Genomic DNA, 18,675 nt, shown 5'->3' with positions numbered 1-18,675 from the left:
AGTAACATGACCGTTTTATAGATCAGGTCGTTACGGACGCGGCGATACCAAACATGTGTAGGGAATTTTATTTTTTTCATTTTTAATCAGTGATAAATGTGTTTTTTGATTTTTACTTTTTTTTCACTTTTTTTAACTTTTTTTTTGACCCAGACCCACTTGGTTCTTGAAGATCCAGTGGGTCTGATGTCTGTATAATACAGTACAGTACAATATATATTGTTCTGTACTGTATTTTACTTACACTGAACAGATCTATGCTTTCAGCACAGATCTGTTCAGCACCATGGACAGCAGGACGCCTGAGAGGCGTCCTGTTGCCATGGGAACCTTCCCCGTCTGCTCAGAACTGCGCAGACGGGGAAGGGTAAGCACAGGGCTGAGGGGGGCTCTCTGGGGGCTCTCTCCCTCTCCCATCGGGGGGCTGCAAAGGCACAGCAGCCCCCCGATGGGAGAGGGAGGGAGCTCCCTGCGCTGTTAACCTTTTCCATACAGCGGTCCGTACGGACCGCTGTATGGAAAGGGTTAACGGCTGACATCGCATCGCAGATGTCAGCCGTTTATACCAGGGTGCCAGCAATGTGCTGGCACCCTGGTATACCCACTAGAAACCAACGATTATACAAGGGGAGGCGGGCGGGGGATCGCGATCCCGCCTGCCGCACCGCCCGCCTCCCGCACCGCCCGCACTGCCCGCAACCCTCCCCCTGCACCTCCCACCGGGCTAAAATCACTCGGGGGGTGCAGGGGGAGGGATACAGATCTATTTTAGGAATACTAAAGTTTCTGATCCCCGCGGTCAGGGACCGCAGGGATCAGAAACTGCAGAAATCGCAGCAAACCGCAGGTCTGAATTGACCTGCGGTTTGCCGCGATCGCCGACATGGGGGGGTCACGGGACCCCCCGGCGCATTTAGCCTAGGTGCCTGCTCGATGATTTGAGCAGGCACCGGGTTCCGATCACTGCCGGCCGGGCGGCAGTGATCGGAACAACACATGACGTACCTGTACGTCATGTGTCCTTAAGTACCAGGACATCATGACGTACCGGTACGTCATGTGTCCTTAAGAGGTTAATATAGATGATGACATCATCACATACAGCTGCGTGTGGTGTCATCAAGGGTGCTGGGGCTACGCAGAGCTTTTGCTTCATTGTCACCTGAGGAACAGTAGAAGATCGTTACAAATGGATAGCGGTGTGCAATAAGAGATCTAGTGGCGGTCATTGTTAGGATGGTATCGCCTGTGAGAAATGCCATCATCCTGAGACCTTAGGGGAATCAGACCCTGAGACGACCACATCTATTGCTACGCGTTCAGCTCATATCCTATGGGGAAGACGCTGCCTACTATATACATCCTTGCTCCCAGTTCCCATGGTTACTAACGTGCAGATGCTGCAGGCTCTTGTCATCCCGCTCGTCGTCTCTGTAGAATTTTCCCAACACGACTTTCAGGTCTGACACCTTGATAATGGTGCTCTTGCCGAGGTCAGTCACGCAGTGCGCAGCTATCACTACGGTGCGCTCATTTAGCAGGGCCCCGCTGCACACCAAGACCCAGGCGCCCTTCCTCAGGTTCACATCTTTCACTCCGTTAGATCTGCGGTATAAGGCGGCTTGCCACGGCCAGCGCATTTCGGAGACCCGGGGAATGGTGAAATTTTCCAGCTTGCCGCAAACTAAGATGACAAGAAAGGGATACAATGTATCATCAAAAATAAAAGGGGTGAGCTTCTTCATTCATTTGCCACATTTTATTTTTACAACGCATTTTAGTTTTAAGTTTTCCGAATGAAAAGCAGTCTTAATAAATGTCACCCATTGTGTTTTCCCACAGTCACCACTAGGGGGAGCTCACTAAATAGAGAATCCTACAGCTTCCTTTATATTAAACTCCTATGCAGCCAGCTCCCCCTAGTGGTGGCAAGAGGCAGACCGAATTTTAACATTCACTTGATTTACTATGAGTGAGAGGTGGCAGGGGGTTTAAGGGTTTTACAAATTCATTGTAATGCAGACCTCTCTAGCCTACAACATTCCTAACTAGTTTCCAAATTACAGTTCCTAGCGTGACCTGACAGCCTACATCTGTCGGGGGCATGCCAAGAGTCATAGTGTTGCAATGGCTATCCATCGTAGAACTTACTAGGGATACAAGATGGAGCTCGCCCACTCCACTTTCCGGTTTTCAGACAAGTCCTTCTGCTGCTACCTGTGCGCCGGTAGAATGGCGACACACATACGTACTGGATTTGTGTATGGAGGTGCTGGTACCCTATGGGGAGCTCTCCGGGGGGCAGAGCCGGCTTCTTTGTGGGGTAAATTTCAATCTTCTCCTTGGCGAATGAAGACGTTGATGAGGAGTAAAGCTTGTGAAGAGGAGTCTCCCTAAATAGAACAGAAGGTGGCGGAGTCAAGGAACGGGCACAGCTCCTCGGGAAACAGTGGCAACAAGAAATGCAGGTGAAGAGATGAGGAATTTTTTGGTAATGGCAGCCCATAGGTCGGGCTGGAGATAAACAGCTACAGATGTGTCTAACTATTGCTTATCTCCCCCATTTAGGTGATTGTATAGGTCAATTGGACCTGATTGACTGTAAATCTAATTGTCAATGGGCATGTCAAAGGCCACCATCATGCGACCTTTTTGGGTAATTTAACATGTTTTTGTATGCGTGTATGCGGCCAGTACATGTTCTGTAATGTAAGTCTAATGATAATGCTACAACCTACACGTTTTATGACGCCTACACAAATTAGCATACGGCCCCCCCCTTGCTCATTTACAACGCTGCAGCCAATCAGCTCCCGCCGTCATATCCCCCCCCCCTACTGTGCACTCATTCCATTACGTCTGCTCCATTATCATCTATCACAGGATCACATTAGCAATCCAAGACGGAGATGGATTATATATGGAGTGATGGAGAAACCAAAGTATAAAATGGATGACATAAAACCGGATTATCCTTAAAATGCACAATCCTCTTTTTGTATACCACTAATGATGTATTTCATGTTTAGTAAGCAGATCTAGATGGCAAGCAGAGCCATGACAGGGGGTGTTATAGCTCACCGGGACTCAACCTGCGATGGCAGCACCTTCTGACGCACCAGATCAGGAATCTTGGGCTCCCGACAAGCTGAATAAAAAGACGTGGGAAAATCTGGTTTATTTGGGGTAGTGCAGTAGCCAAGAATAGGGAACACACAATTATTTTGTCGCATAATGTTATTTAATATGTTAATGCATATCTCTGTATGGATCAGTCGGGGTTAACAATCCTGACTCTGTCCCTGTAGGAAGTAAGGTGTTGGACTTAGAGTCGCCCCTAGCTCTGTTAGTAGTGAGAGAAGCTACTGTACATGTGCTCACTCCTCAGAGGACTAGGCCTTGATGCCAAAGAATCACCATCTCTGAGAGATCCACAAAGAGAAAACTATCTCTACTTCACAGTACTCCAAAGAGAAAGGAAAGAACTAGAAGGTTCAGAATCTGTATGGCACAGCAACGGGGACAGTCAGTAAGGTATTAGCAGTTTAAGGCCCCTTTCACACGGGCGAGTTTTCTGCGCGGGTGAAATGCGTGAGGTGAACGCATTGCACCCGCACTGAATCCGGACCCATTCATTTCTATGGGGCTGTGCACATGAGCAGTGATTTTCACGCATCACTTGTGCGTTGCGTGAAAATCGCAGCATGCTCCTCTTTGTGCGTTTTTCACGCAGGCGCCATAGAAGTGAATGGGGCTGCGTGAAAATCGCAAGCATCCGCAAGCAAGTGCGGATGCGGTGCGATTTTCACGCATGGTTGCTAGGAGACGATCGGGATGGGAACCCAATCTTTATTATTTTCTCTTATAACATGGTTATAAGGGAAAATAATAGCATTCTTAATACAGTAAATTAGAGATGGAGGGGTTAAAAAATAAAAATGTAACTCACCTCATCCACTTGTTTGCGCAGCCCGACTTCTCTTTTTTCTTCTTCTTTGAGGACCTGGGAGAAAAGGACCTTTGGTGACATCACTACGCTCATCACATGGTCCATCACTGTGATGGACCATGTGACGGACTATGTGATGAGCGCAGTGACGTCACCAAAGGTCCTTTTCCTCCCAGGTCCTCAAAGAAGAAGAAAAAAGAGAAGTCGGGCTGCGCAAACAAGTGGATGAGGTGAGTTTAATTTTTAACCCCTCCATCCCTAATTTACTTAATACATTCTGTATTAAGAATGCTATTATTTTCCCTTATAACCATGTTATAAGGGAAAATAATAAAATCTACACAACACCTAACCCAAACCCGAACTTCTGTGAAGAAGTCCGGGTTTGGGTCTGGGCACCAAACATGCCGATTTTTCTCACGCACGTGCAAAACGCATTAAAACGCTTTGCACAAGTGCCAACACGGCAATTTACCCTGAACACTACAGTCCAATATAATATATCTTCCATGTACTTTATCATTTAGCTATAATACCTCCCTACATTTAATGCGCTGCCTGCGCTGTTCATAGTGCGCCCTGCGCTGATGAATGGCAGGAAAAGTCTAACGCACCCAGGGTGCGGGTGCCCACAGAGAGGGTTCTGAGTGCCGCCTCTGGCACCCGTGCCATAGGTCCGCCACCACTCAGGAATGTTAATTCTGTCCTGGGGCATGATGCGACTGGACTTTTTAGCAAAATAGATTTCTTTTTTCTAATTTCCTCGCCACTTACTTAGGACTGCGCGCCCTACCATTAATATAATTATCAGCTAGGGTCGGGGTTGCTCTTTAAACATATTTTTTCAGATTATATTTAGCTATTACCCTGAAATGAAAATGGAATTACACAGAAAATATCCACTTCCAATTTGTCTAACTGCACACGTGTAATCCGGATAAAGGAGCCAGAGAACACCCGGAGAGAGTGAACACCGCTGGCTTTAACCAGCTGTGTGCTGGAATCTGATCTACTGCAAGGCAAGCCAAGTAAAAGAACCCCAGAGATCCACAATAGGTGTCAGCTACAGTCTATAAGTATATACTGTGTACTGTAAGACAAAGAGATCTGAGTTCTTAAAGATCTTCAAGGTTCTGTTCTCAATGGGTTACTCTCTGTCAATGGCGTACATTGAGGACGGGGGTCCCACAGCAAAGATTAAAAAAAGGGGCCGCTAGACACAACGCACCTGACCACCCAACATAGCAGATCCTGATGCCCATTTCCACTTCTGCCATCATGTAAAGAGCTCGTGTAGTGCCCTGGAGCAAGGGTACTTTGGACTTTGGACATTTGTGGACACTTGCCCTCATTGCTATGATGCAAAGCCATCAACTCCCTATTTTACTGCATTTTGAAGGATTAACTTGCACTATGATTTATGCAGTTTTGTGCCCTCCTACTATTTCATATTGTTGAACCACATTTTATATGTTATGTTATTGCACTATATCTGCACTGCACAATGGAAAGGGTTAATGCACAGCCAGCTAAGGGCTCATTCAGACGACCGTATTTATGGGTCAGCATCCGTTCAACAATTTTGCGGAATGGATGCTGACCCATTCCTTTCAATGGGGCCACAAAAGATTCATCTGTACTTCAGTTCCGCGACCCTGCAGAAAATATAGAGCATGTCCTATTCTTGTGCGCAATTGCGGAATGCACACAAGCCGGCAGACCGCAAAACACATATGGCCGTCTGAATACTGAGCGACTTTGGGAGTTTCCATCTATGTACTGAGAAACTAGTAATATCCCAACAACTATTATAAGGCACTGTGCAAAGTTTTGGAGGGAAAAAACAGACACACTGACCTCTTGACTGTCTGATTAGCTCTGTTGTTTATGTCTGAAGACTTGTCTATGTCTGGAAAAACTTCTTAGGCCTCTTTCACACTTGCGTTGTCCGGATCCGGCGTGTACTCCACTTGCCGGAATTACACTCCGGATCCGGAAAAACGCAAGTGTACTGAAAGCATTTGAAGACGGAACCGTCTTCCAAATGCGTTCAGTGTTACTATGGCACCCAGGACGCTATTAAAGTCCTGGTTGCCATAGTAGGAGCGGGGAGCGGGGGAGCGGTATACTTACAGTCCGTGCGGCTCCCGGGGCGCTCCAGAATGACGTCAGAGCGCCCCATCCGCATGGATGACGTGATCCATGTGATCCATGTGATCACATGATCCATGAGCTTGGGGCGCCCTGACGTCACTCTGGAGCGCCCGGGGAGCCGCACGGACGGTAAGTATGCTGCTCCCCCGCTCCCCGCTCTACACTTTACCATGGCTGCCGGGACGCTAAAGTGTAACCATTCAGAAAAAGCTAAATGTCGGCTCCGGCAATGCGCCGAAACAACGTTTAGCTTAAGGCCGGATCCGGATCAATGCCTTTCAATGGGCATTAATTCCGGATCCGGCCTTGGGGCAAGTGTTCCGGATCTTTGGCCGGAGCAAAAAGCGCAGCATGCTGCGGTATTTTCTCCGGCCAAAATACGTTCCGTACCGGAACTGAAGACATCCTGATGCATCCTGAACGGATTTCACTCCATTCAGAATGCATTGGGATAATCCTGATCAGGATTCTTCCGGCATAGAGCCCCGACGACGGAACTCTATGCCGGAAGACAATAAAGCAGGTGTGAAAGAGCCCTTATATTGAAACTCTATACAAGTCTATGACAGACAAATTGCAACATTGTTTCTGTTTTGGCTGTTTCTCCACTCCGCCCCTCAGACTAGAAGGTTCTAGTTCAGTTGGAAAATGTATATATGGAAAGCAGTTATAGCCCCTAATTGTTTGCAAATAGGGACCAATGTTTAGTAGAATAGACTCTGCCGGACTGCACAAGTGACCAGAAAAAGGTATTGGGATGGGGATACTGAGCTACAGGACCCAGGTCATCAGCCCTTTCTGAGCCACAGACCTTTGGCAGCCAGCCTTTTGACCAGGGTACCAGCCTTCTGAGAGTGAAGAAGGGACAGCTAGCGCAGGCCTTTCCTCAGCACAGAACCTTCTTCTGCCAGGGAGGAGACTGGAGAACCCGGCTCAGTACCTTGCGTGTCCTCCAGTAAAGAAGCAACCTGGTTTACTGCAGACCCTGACAAGCTGGACTTATTTCCCACTGAGGTGCACCATGCCTTACCATCTCCTCCGGAGAGCAGCAACACATGTGATACCTCTACAGAGTCCGGGGGACTCAGCGTAGTTTTAGGACCACTCCAAACCCAGACTCTGCACTTATCCTTGTGCAGGTTCCCTCCTGGCATTATATTGGGGTCAAGAACAAAACAAAATGGGTCCCCTTACTCTAGGAGCCCCAAGGCAGCAGTATGTTATGCATGCTTCATGCAATCCACTTTTGTTAGAACATCCCCTCTGAACCTAAGCTGGGAATCTTTCTGCCAGAACGCTAAGCAATCAGTTGTAAACTGTGGGAAACCCGGAAGCCAGTGTTCAATGTCCGCACAGCGCCACCACAGGCAAAATGAAGTATTGCACAGTTCAATGAGCTATCTCTGTAAGGCATGGGTGTGCCAGGTCCTCCAGAGCAAGAGGGGCCATTTGTACTTGCTCAGAATTCCCTAAAATGGAGCTTTGCAAACCAGACAATCCCTGGATAGATTGATAGATATGAGATAGATAATAGATGGATAGATAGATAGATAGATAGATATGAGATAGATAGATAGATAGATAGATAGGAGATGGATAGATAGATAGATAGATAGATAGATAGATAGGAGATAGATAGAAGATAGATAGATAGATAGAAGGTAGATAGATAGATAGATAGATAGATAGATAGATAGATAATAAATAGATAGATAGATAGATAGATAGATAGATAGATAGATAGAAGGTAGATAGATAGATAGATGATAGATAATAGATAGATAGGATAGATAGATAGAAGGTAGATAGATAATAGATCTGTTTTCAGCAATCAATACTGGAAACTTCTTGGTTATAATTGATATGAACCTCTATCTTTCCTCTTTCATAAGTGACACATGTTGTCAGCCGAGATCTATCGGACCTGTACTCAGGGGAAATCACTTTGCGCTGATTGTAATCTATAATTTAATAATGTCTCTTGTTCACATTCAGTTTACAATTGACAACTCAGTGAATTCCGCCCATCTTCTCACCAAAGCTGAAGCTGCTGTATGTGGCATCTGCGACATAGGAACCAGTAAGGGGGATTTCACATTACATTTTCTAAAAAGGCCATTCATTTTATGTGATTTCTTAGTGCAAAAATCACCCTGGCCAGATGTTAGCCAGACCCAGAGCATGCTTTGATATAAAAAAAAAAAAAAATGCCACTGACCCAATAAAGCACCTCGAGGGTTAAAAAAAAAAAAAACAAGCCTCTCCCTGCTGCATTTAATGTTTCCCACAAACTTCCATGCAGCTGGCGTTTTTTGCTTAAAAAGAGGGGGGGGGGGGAATGCAACAAAAAAAAATGCAATAAAAACCTCAAAATATAAAAAAAGCCATAAAAATCTTTGTGTTAACCCACCCTTAAAGGGGATGTCCATTTTTATAATGTTAATGATCTATCACCAACAACCCCATTTAAGGAGTAGTCTGATTTAGATACTGTATTTTCTTATCCAGACAGTGATTAGAGGAAAGAGAGGGGCTCCCATGCCTACTGACCCCCCCTCCCATTATGGTGCTGTGTTTAGCTGTCCAGACCCAATGTTTGCTCCTACCTAAATGCCCTTAGGACAATTCCTCCCATCCTTGCTTACTAGTCTGCAAAGTGGAAGGGAGCAAACAGCGCTGGGTGCCCAGTCCCCATAGTATCATACACACCCCTAAGGCTGCCCAGTCCCCATAGTATCATACACACCCCTAAGGCTGCCCAGTCCCCATAGTATCATACACACCCCTAAGGCTGCCCAGTCCCCATAGTATCATACACACCCCTAAGGCTGCCCAGTCCCCATAGTATCATACACACCCCTAAGGCTGCCCAGTCCCCATAGTATCATACACACCCCTAAGGCTGCCCAGTCCCCATAGTATCATACACACCCCTAAGGCTGCCCAGTCCCCATAGTATCATACACACCCCTAAGGCTGCCCAGTCCCCATAGTATCATACACACCCCTAAGGCTGCCCAGTCCCCATAGTATCATACACACCCCTAAGGCTGCCCAGTCCCCATAGTATCATACACACCCCTAAGGCCCTGCACAATGGATAACACAGTTACTTTTACTGTATATCTAATTCATTAATATGTACTTTACCTTTAATGCAGATTGGCTGCTTCCCAGACCACTGCCCTGTTTCCAGACATTTCCGCTCCTGATTCCCGCTGAGGACATGGCTGTTGTTACAGAAGTAGTGGATGGTGGAACCAATCTTGACCCGATTCCCGTATGTGAAGCCCCCCTGCTCAGACAATTTCATATATCCATTCAGTGGTGGTCCCGGATTCATGCAGCTCTTTTCTTCTATCACTAAAAGCAGTAATCACTATATTAGTCACAAAGATCGTAATATAAGTAACAAAAAGTTGGGTTATACTAAACAGCGCTAAGCAACGTTGGAAAAATGGATCATGTATAAAAACTGACACCAAAAATTGTAAGGAGGAGATAGTCTGATGGTGTTGGAGTTACATAGTCAATACGGATGCAAAAAGAGATAAGTTCAAGCTTGAGATAGGTAGGGATTCGAATTTTAGAACAGGGGAGTGAGACACGGACTTCTACACATTCAAGTGGTATTCTCATCTCGGACACTGGGAGCCTATCGCTAGGATATGCCCCCAATGTCTCATAGGTTCGGGTCCCACCTCTGGTTCCACTGTGCATGCTCATTCATTCCTGTGGGAGCGCCGAAAATAAGCAAGCGCTATCTCGGCTATTTCTGTCAGCCCCAAAGAAGTGAATGGAGAAAATGGCCCCGCTTTCGCTGTTTACTTTGCATTCATTTCAATGGAACTTCAAAAACATTTTCAGCGGTCCCATAGGAATGAATGGAGGGTGGCCACAATTGCGCGGTGCGCCCTCCAACTCTTTGCAAGCTCTGTTTTAAGTATAGGTGCGGGTCCCAGAGGTGGGACCTGCACTTATCAGACATTGAGGCCAAATCCTAGCGAGGCAGTCTGTACCAGCATCATTTACAGGGAGAGACAGGGAGGCAGTACTATCTATACCTACATCATTTATAGGGTGAGACAGGGAGGCAGTACTATCTGTACCTACATCATTTATAGGGAGAGACGGGGAGGCAGTACTAGCTGTACCTACATCATTTATAGGGACAGACAGGGAGGCAGTACTATCTGTACCTACATCATTTATAGGGAGAGACAGGGAGGCAGTACTAGCTGTACCTACATCATTTATAGGGAGAGACAGGGAGGCAGTACTATCTGTACCTACATCATTTATGGGGTGAGACAGGGAGGCAGTAATATCTGTACCTACATAATTTATAGGGAGAGACAGGGAGGCAGTACTATCTGTACCTACATAATTTATAGGGAGAGACGGGGAGGCAGTACTAGCTGTACCTACATCATTTATAGGGAGAGACAGGGAGGCAGTACTATCTGTACCTACATCATTTATGGGGTGAGACAGGGAGGCAGTACTATCTGTACCTACATAATTTATAGGGAGAGACAGGGAGGCAGTACTATCTGTACGTACATTATTTATAGGGAGAGACAGGGAAGCAGTATTATCTGTACCTATATCATCTGCAAGGGGAGACGGGGAGGGAGTACTATCTGTACCTACATCATTTATATGAAGAAATAGGGGTCCAGTATTATTTGTGCCTGTATCATTTACAGGAAGAGACATGGAGGCAGTACTATCTATCTATAACTATATTATTTGCTAGGAGATACATGGAGGCAGTACTATCTGTACCTAGTGTTTTGTGGGCTGCTTTCCTTGCAATACAACCAGCATAATACACTAAAACCTCTTCACAGAGATAGTGGTCACCTTGCTCCACCAAACTGATGTCTCTTACACGGAAACATGACTGTAGCTATTGCTTTAACTGTTCTTTGGTCTCATATTATGTGAAAATTATAATCCCATGTCGTTCTAAAATCCGCCACATTGTACCAAATGCCTATGTTTTGCACACACAGCCGTGACACAAGTCTTCAGGTTAATTCTCAAGTGACTCCTGCAAAACAACCAAGATCTGCAGGAGTCAAAACGAGCAATGACAAAAATGTGCACATTAAAAATTCAATTATAAGTGTGAGGAAGAGACGGACAGAAACCATCTGCACTGTGAGATTAATGAATGAAACGTCCATGAAATGTTCATGTTCTCTGATCATTAACAATGAAACACACTTCTCTCCCTGTCCTCATAAATTGCACAAGATGTCAATCAGTTGGTTCCTTCTGCTGCCGCTCTGGTCTGGTGCTCACGTAGTCATAGATTACTTCTCAGTCGCCCATAAATATATGTGCCTAAAAGGGTTGTCCATCAATATCTGATCGTCGAGGGTCCGACACTCTGCACCCCAGCCAATCAGCTGTATTAGAGTAGCTCTGGAGACGCTTGAAGAGAAGAGGTGTAGGGGGCATGACTACTGCAGAGGGATTGGTTAGAAAACCCAGCAGGAAGCTGATGAAAACAGGAAGTTCTGCTTGTTAACATCCTGCCAGGCTGCAGCGATGTCGAAAACAGGGGTAGGAAAGCACTGATATGAAAAAAAAAAAAAGGTATATGGGGCAAACATAGGCAGTGTTTGTGGTAATGAATGCAAATGAAAAAAAAAACTAAGAAACTCTTTAAAGGCTATGTACATCTTCGGGGTGCATTTTTTTTTTTTATTGTTTCAATTTACTCATTTTGGGCTAAAAAAATCATTTTTCAATTGGTCTTTATTTAAAATGTTTAGCCATTTCTGAGTTACAGGGGTTAAAAAACACATTCTGTTTACTTTGAATCCCTTGACCTCTCATGTGTAGGTCTTATCTCCTGACCTCTTAAACACTTATTTGGCCCATATTCCTATCAGTTTGATAAGAATTGAGCTATAATTAGTGTTTATGAGGTCAGGAGATCAGAGATAAGAGCTGTCATCAGGATTTAAAGTAATCTTAAACTGACAGATGGGAAACAGACTGATTTTTAACCCCTGTAACTGTAAAATGTTTGTTTATTTTTTTTTGCCCAAAATAAGTTAAATGTTGTCTTAAACAAAATTGTCCTGAAGGTGTCCATAGCGTGTCAATTTACTTCCCATCTGCATATATGAATAATATGCTCAGGAACTAAATGTATCAGCATGCCCTGTCAGACAAAGACTGCCTAAAGACTGTTCTAATGTATATTATATTTGTATATTAGACATTTATCTCATGGGTGCCATCAATCTCACATTGCTATTTTCCTGTTTTCCCATAGGTGTCATAGGCTGAAGCAAATCACAGTAAATCCCAGTCCCCGAAAATAACCAGTCTGCAGTATATGTGCTGTGACACAAACCATCAATCATCCACAATGCGCAAACAACCTACAGGACCATGCAGTCTACAGAATACATAATAGGCTCTTGCTAGCCGGGGTGAGGGACCTTACTAAGTCTCGCTCACAGGAATATTGTTTGAGTTTCTACTTTAGAAAAGGAGCGGTCCCCATCACTATCATGGCTGCCATACTAGACCTTTTTGTTAGTCAGTTAAGCCTGCTTGATATTCTGGGACATTACTTATAACCACAATTGCCCAAGCCCCCAGCATTTCTTATTTTACATCCCTGTGAGGCTTGGGAAGATCTAGTTGAAGAGGTTCTCCAGGAATGTGAGGAGGACTGGTTGCCTCCACTTGCCGAGCTGCCTAGTAGGGTGAGGGGGCAAGGCTTCACTACACATTATGCTCTGGCACTTACATATACAACATATTGGTGAGTGTTCCTGTCAGGTTGCTCATCCATGAAGGCATATCGTAGGCAGGATCACATCATTACCAGATACTCTCCAGCTATTCTTCCTGTTCTCCAGGAAGGTGAGCAGAACTGGTTGCCTCCACTTGCAGAGCTGCCTAGAAGGGTGAGGGGGCAGGGGCCTCACAGTCACTACACATTATGCTCTGGCACTTATGTATACAACATATTGGTGAGTGTTCCTGTCAGGTTGCTCATCCATGAAGGCATATCGTAGGCAGGATCACATCATTACCAGATACTCTCCAGCTATTCTTCCTGTTCTCCAGGAAGGTGAGCAGAACTGGTTGCCTCCACTTGCAGAGCTGCCTAGAAGGGTGAGGGGGCAGGGGCCTCACAGTCACTACACATTATGCTCTGGCACTTATGTATACAACAAATTGGTGAGTGTTCCTGTCAGGCTGCTCATCCATGATGTGAAAGTAAATCCCGGCATGTTGCCGGGATTTACTTTCACTTTTGTTCTCGTGGAGGTCCACTCCTCCCAGCAGCAACACTGACCTTTGGTAGCTAGCGCTGGCTGGATTTGCCTTTAGCTCATCCATGATGGCAGATCGTAGGCAGGATCACATCATTACCAGCTATTTTAGAGCAGTGTAGTGAGACTCTGCTCCCCTCCCCTTAGGCAACTTTGCAAATGGTGGCAACCAGTCCTGCACACATTCTAGGACACGTTACTGGTGGTAATTGTAAATTATTCCTGGAGAGCCCCTTTAATTGGTTCATACTTCATTTAATTTCTGGAATTGTTTTTAAGTAGTTTTAAAGTTATTTGGGAAAAGGGGAGGGGCTGTGACAACTTGTGATTTTTTTTCATGAAAAGGGCATGTTGTTCTGTTGGGCTTTCAATCTGGGTATGATGGCAGGAACTGTATGATCTGCAGCACTGTTCTTGTTGTCAAAAAATGTCGTATCCGCAAAGGAAACCTGATGGACCCTATTAATGCTAAATGGATTTGTTGAGATTTCCTGGTATATGGTAGACTGAAAATTATAAATTAATAGTGAAATCATATATTATAGATAGAGTTACCCTTAAAATGTACCTGCGTTTTTAAAAACAGTTTACATAATGGCTGTGCTTCTTTGTACATTCATAACTGTTAAGGAACAGGTCTTTTTTGGGCTTCCCTAATGTCATTTTCAGCCTAATTATTCCCTGTTTCAGCCGCACAGCTAGATGCATTTCACTCAGAAGCAGGGGGCCTATCTCTTCTGTGAAATCTGCCAGCGCTTTCCTGCTGTGGCATCCTTTCCCTTACTTCCCACTATGTTTGCAGCTCACAGAACATATAAGGAGGGGGAAATTACATAGACACACAGAATGCTCCTCTGCTCTTCAAAGGCCATGTAGAAGCAGGGTTCAAGACCTCCGCTACCTCTGACACCCCCCCATTCCTGTGAGCCGTCTTCTATATCTCTGTTACTAGGGACAGATCTTGCCAGACAAAAGTCAGCGGACTGCAAATTAGGTGGAAGTGAGATCCCTAGTGTCCATGACTTTACACCTTTTTTCAGGTGGATGCAGGCAGATTTTAAATGAAGTAGTTTTAACTCCTGGGCGTTTGCAGTTCCCGCGCATAAAGCTGCAGTACTCACCGTTTTCGCAGTGTTTTCCCGTATATCCCGCCAGACAGGCACATTTATAGGATCCAGTTTTCTCCACAATGCATGTCCCATCATGGAAACATGGGGAAGAGGAGCACACTGAAAGAAAGAGCACAGGGTTTAGATGTTCAAGCCTCACACCATTCCTGAATATCTAGGAAGCTGGGATATAGGGTGCTGTTTGTCTGGTCTTTAGGCCTCTTGCACACGAACGTGTGCTGCCCGGGCCAACCGCATGCGGATCGCTACCCCATTCACTTGAATGGAGTCCGCTATCCGTCCGTTCTGCAAACAGATAGAACAAGTTCTATCTTTTTGCGGAACGGAAGCACGGAACGAAACACCACAGTAGCACTCTGTAGTGCTCCCGTTCCATTTCGCACCGTATCTCCGGATTTGAGGACCAATTTAAGTGAATGGGTCCGCATCCGTGATGCGGATTGCACATGGGCGGTGTCCCGTGTATTGCGGACCTGCCGTATGCTGGCCGCAATACGGCCACGGGGGACACACGGTCGTGTGCAGGAGGCCTTAGACCAGGGATGGCCAACCTGAGACTCTCCAGCTGTTGCAAAACTACAACTCCCAGCATGCCCACACTGCCTACAGCTTTCAGTCTACAGCAGGGCATGGTGGGCGTTGTAGTTCTGCAACAGCTGGAGAGCCGCAGGTTGGCCATCCCTCCCTTAGACCGTAGAGTTGTTGAATATTCGCGTGGTGACGATCCAATGGCTCAAAAATAAATTAAGCAACTTTGCAAAACAGCCTGGCAGAATCTCCTAGTGTTTTGTGTACACAGCCCCTATGCAAACCAATGTGTCTCCATAGTTACAGACTACAAACAAACACTGCGTAGACGGATCCTACAGTCCTATTCCCTTCTATATACCGTTTACTTCTTGGTAACATGCCACGTGCAGATAGGTTAGCAAGAGTCTGCATAGCAGCTGTATACACAACACGGTGGATGTATCCTGAAACGTATAATCAGCTCAAATGGCTGCAAAACCCAACTGGGCTTGTGCATCACGTAGCGTACATCCAGCTCCTCGCTCCTGTTCACACTTACTCATGATTCATTTGCACATTTTCTATGCCATGTTAATGAAGGTCCCACTTATAACCCATAAATATCCAGATGAGTTATAGGACGATATCGGTAATTATCGCTTGGTGCTCACAAAATATAATTAAAGGAAAATTTCCATTTAAAGGGGTTGTCTGTTTTAGAAAAGTGTCTCTTTATTCCTCTGGAGGAACCATGGCTCTGAGCATCTCACTGATTGCAATAAATAGCATGTAATCCTTCATTTTTCCTGTGGTGGCGCTGCAGGACAATTGAGTACTTGCTTCCAAGCGCACTAACAGATTACAGCTGATCACTGAAGGTCTCAGCAATTGGACATCCCGCAATCAGTCTTTCATTGAAGGAACCTTCTAACAAAACAGTATTATTCAAGGTGGGCAAACACGTTTAAGCCCTCAAGCCGCTGGCATCATGCACTGGGTGAAAGATATATTTAAAGGGCATCTGTCAGCAGTTTTGTACCTATGACACTGGCTGACCTGTTACATGTGCACTTGGCAGCTGAAAAGATCTGTGTTGGTCCCATGTTCATATGTGCCCGCATTGCTGAGAAAAATGATTTAATGTTTTAATATATGCAAATGAGCCTCTAAGAGCAACGGGGGCGTTGCCATTACACCTAGAGGCTCTGCTCTCTCTGCAACTGCCGCGTCTTCTCCACTTTAATTGACAGGGTGAGGCAGGACTGATCACATTTACACTGCCGGCCCTATCAATCAAAGTGGAGAGGACGCTTCAGTTGCAGAGAGAGCAGAGCCTCTAGGTGTAATGGTAACGCCCCCGTTGCTCCTAAAGCTCATTTGCATATAGTAAAATATAATTTTTCTCAGCAATGCGGTCACATAGGAACATGGGACCAACACAGATGCCTTCAGCTGCCAAGCGCACATGTAACAGGTCAGCCAGTGTCATAGGTACAAAACTGCTGACAGATGCCCTTTAAGACAGTAAAATGATTACCAGTAACTTCTTCGTAGGTAGCATAGAATCCATCAAAGTTTTTAGATCCATCTGACTGGAAAAGAAGGTGCAGAGAGTTCCCCGAGCTGCGGATAGATTGTGGCCGCTCGTTCCCGCAGAAGCGCTTGATGATTTTAGCATCCACAGTGTCGCCGTCTCGGACTTCCAGGTAATCGTACTGACACATATAATCAAACTCCAGACTGATCATTGCAAACCTGGCCAGAAATAAAGAGTCAAATCAGGGGCAATCAACAACTGATGCTTTATATGCAGCATTGTGGAGAGCCATGTTTATTAAAGGGGTTGTCCAGGAGTACAAAAACAGGTTCCTTTCTTCCAAAATGGTGCCACGCTTGTCCACAGGTTGCTGGTGGTATTGCAGCTCAGTGCCATTCATGTCAATGGAGCCAACTTGCAATACCAAAAACAGCCCATTCGCAGGTGTGGCGCTGTTTCTGGTCAATAAATGCTTTTCTAATCCTGGACAACCACTTTAACAATGAAATTAGTCATTTTGGGATAATAACCCTTAAGCTGGCCACCGAACCAGTGCCTTATTTCCAGGCCTCCTCCAGGCCTGCGAGACAGATCGGAGGAGGAGGACTGGAGGAACGTGATCACAGCAGGGCTGTAGAAGACAGCATAGCAGCCGAGCGCCGAAACTAGGAGCAGGGCAGGAGTTGGGTGCGAGTCTGTGACCAGTAACATGAGGGGGCGGCCGGGCTTATCACTTACTAATGCAATAAATGCATCATGCATGGTGTGGTGTTTTTGGGGAGGGATCCCGCCTCCACTAATAGGAGAAAAATGAATTGCGCAATTGTGGGGGGATTCCTTAGATCCCCCCCAGTATACCTCGCACCACATACTATAATGTAATGTATATGGATAAGGAAAAGAAATGCACAGCAAGCAGTAAGGCCTCTTTCACACGGCCGTTTTTTTTTTCCGTTTTGCGGGCCGTTTTTTGCGGTCCGTATACGGTACTATTCATTTCAATGGTTCCGCAAAAAAAACGGAATGTGTTCCGTATGCATTCCGTTTCCGTTTTTCCGTTTTTCCGTTCAAAGATAGAACATGTCCTATATTTGGCCGCAAATCACTTTCCGTTGCTCCATTAAAGTCTATGGGTCCACAAAAAAACGGAATGCATACGGAAATGCATCCGTATGTCTTCCGTATCCGTTCCGTTTTTTGCGGAACCATCTATTGAAAATGTTATGCCCAGCCCAATTTTTTCTATGAAATTACTGTACACTGTATATGCCATACGGAAAAACGGAACGGAAAAACGGAACGGAAAAACGGAACGGAAACGGAAACACAACGGAAACAAAAAACGGAACAACGGATCAGTTTAAAACGGACCGCAAAACACTGAAAAAGACATACTGTCGTGTGAAAGAGGCCTAAAGCAAATATTCCTACTAAAATGACTGAGCCTTTAGGAATATTTGCTTTACCGCTTGCTGTGCATTTCTTTTCTTCATCCATATACATGTATGTACATAGTATGTGGTAGCCTGAGGTATACTGGGGGGGTCTCAGGAATTCCCCCACAAAGATGTTTGTTGCTCTTTATTCTCCTATTAGTGGGGGCTGGGGGATCCCTCCTGAAAAACACCACGCCATGTAGCATTAGTACGTGGTATCACACACCTGGATGAGTCTGGTCTGGGGTCCTAATCATTTATCTATATTCTGTAGTTGCAGACTACCTAAATAAATGGAAACCCCAAATTAGACCCCTAAATTCAGACCCTTATATTCAGACCCCTAAATTAGTTTAGGCCCCAGACTAGATCCTAAATAAAATCAGAGCCCCAGACTAGACTTGCAACTAGAATTCGCAACTTAGATCAGAACCCCTAAATTAACTCTTACCACAGTCTTCTAAATTCAGACCATGTATAATTTAGAAGACTGTGGGGTAAGAGTTAATGCCACAAGGGGGCCCACTGAGGCTTTATCGCCCAGGGGCCCACATGGACCTGGAGCCGGCCCTGCTGCCCACTGACACAGAGGGGTTAAAAATACACACAGATCTTCCAAAGAAATGAAAAATGGATCTGTGAACTGACA

The 18,675-nt window shown here is 45.5% G+C and overlaps 1 protein-coding gene across 1 annotated transcript in view; it reads right to left on the bottom strand.

Annotated features, from left to right (window-relative positions):
• Window positions 1-18,675, bottom strand: part of PAMR1 (peptidase domain containing associated with muscle regeneration 1) — a 41,976-nt gene that overhangs the window by 5,190 nt on the left and 18,111 nt on the right. The window contains exons 5-10 of the mRNA XM_040410673.1: window positions 16,591-16,808; window positions 14,535-14,642; window positions 9,254-9,466; window positions 3,082-3,148; window positions 2,152-2,393; window positions 1,392-1,684 (exon numbers count right to left, since the gene is read on the bottom strand). Coding sequence (XP_040266607.1) covers window positions 1,392-1,684; window positions 2,152-2,393; window positions 3,082-3,148; window positions 9,254-9,466; window positions 14,535-14,642; window positions 16,591-16,808 — 1,141 coding nt within the window. The remainder of the gene's footprint in view (window positions 1-1,391; window positions 1,685-2,151; window positions 2,394-3,081; window positions 3,149-9,253; window positions 9,467-14,534; window positions 14,643-16,590; window positions 16,809-18,675) is intronic.

The sequence above is a fragment of the Bufo bufo genome, chromosome 10 (genome assembly GCF_905171765.1).
Source record: "Bufo bufo chromosome 10, aBufBuf1.1, whole genome shotgun sequence".
Taxonomy (NCBI): Eukaryota; Metazoa; Chordata; class Amphibia; order Anura; family Bufonidae; genus Bufo; species Bufo bufo.
The sequence above is the reverse complement of the archived record's forward strand: the minus strand, read 5'-3'. Positions and strand labels throughout refer to the sequence as shown.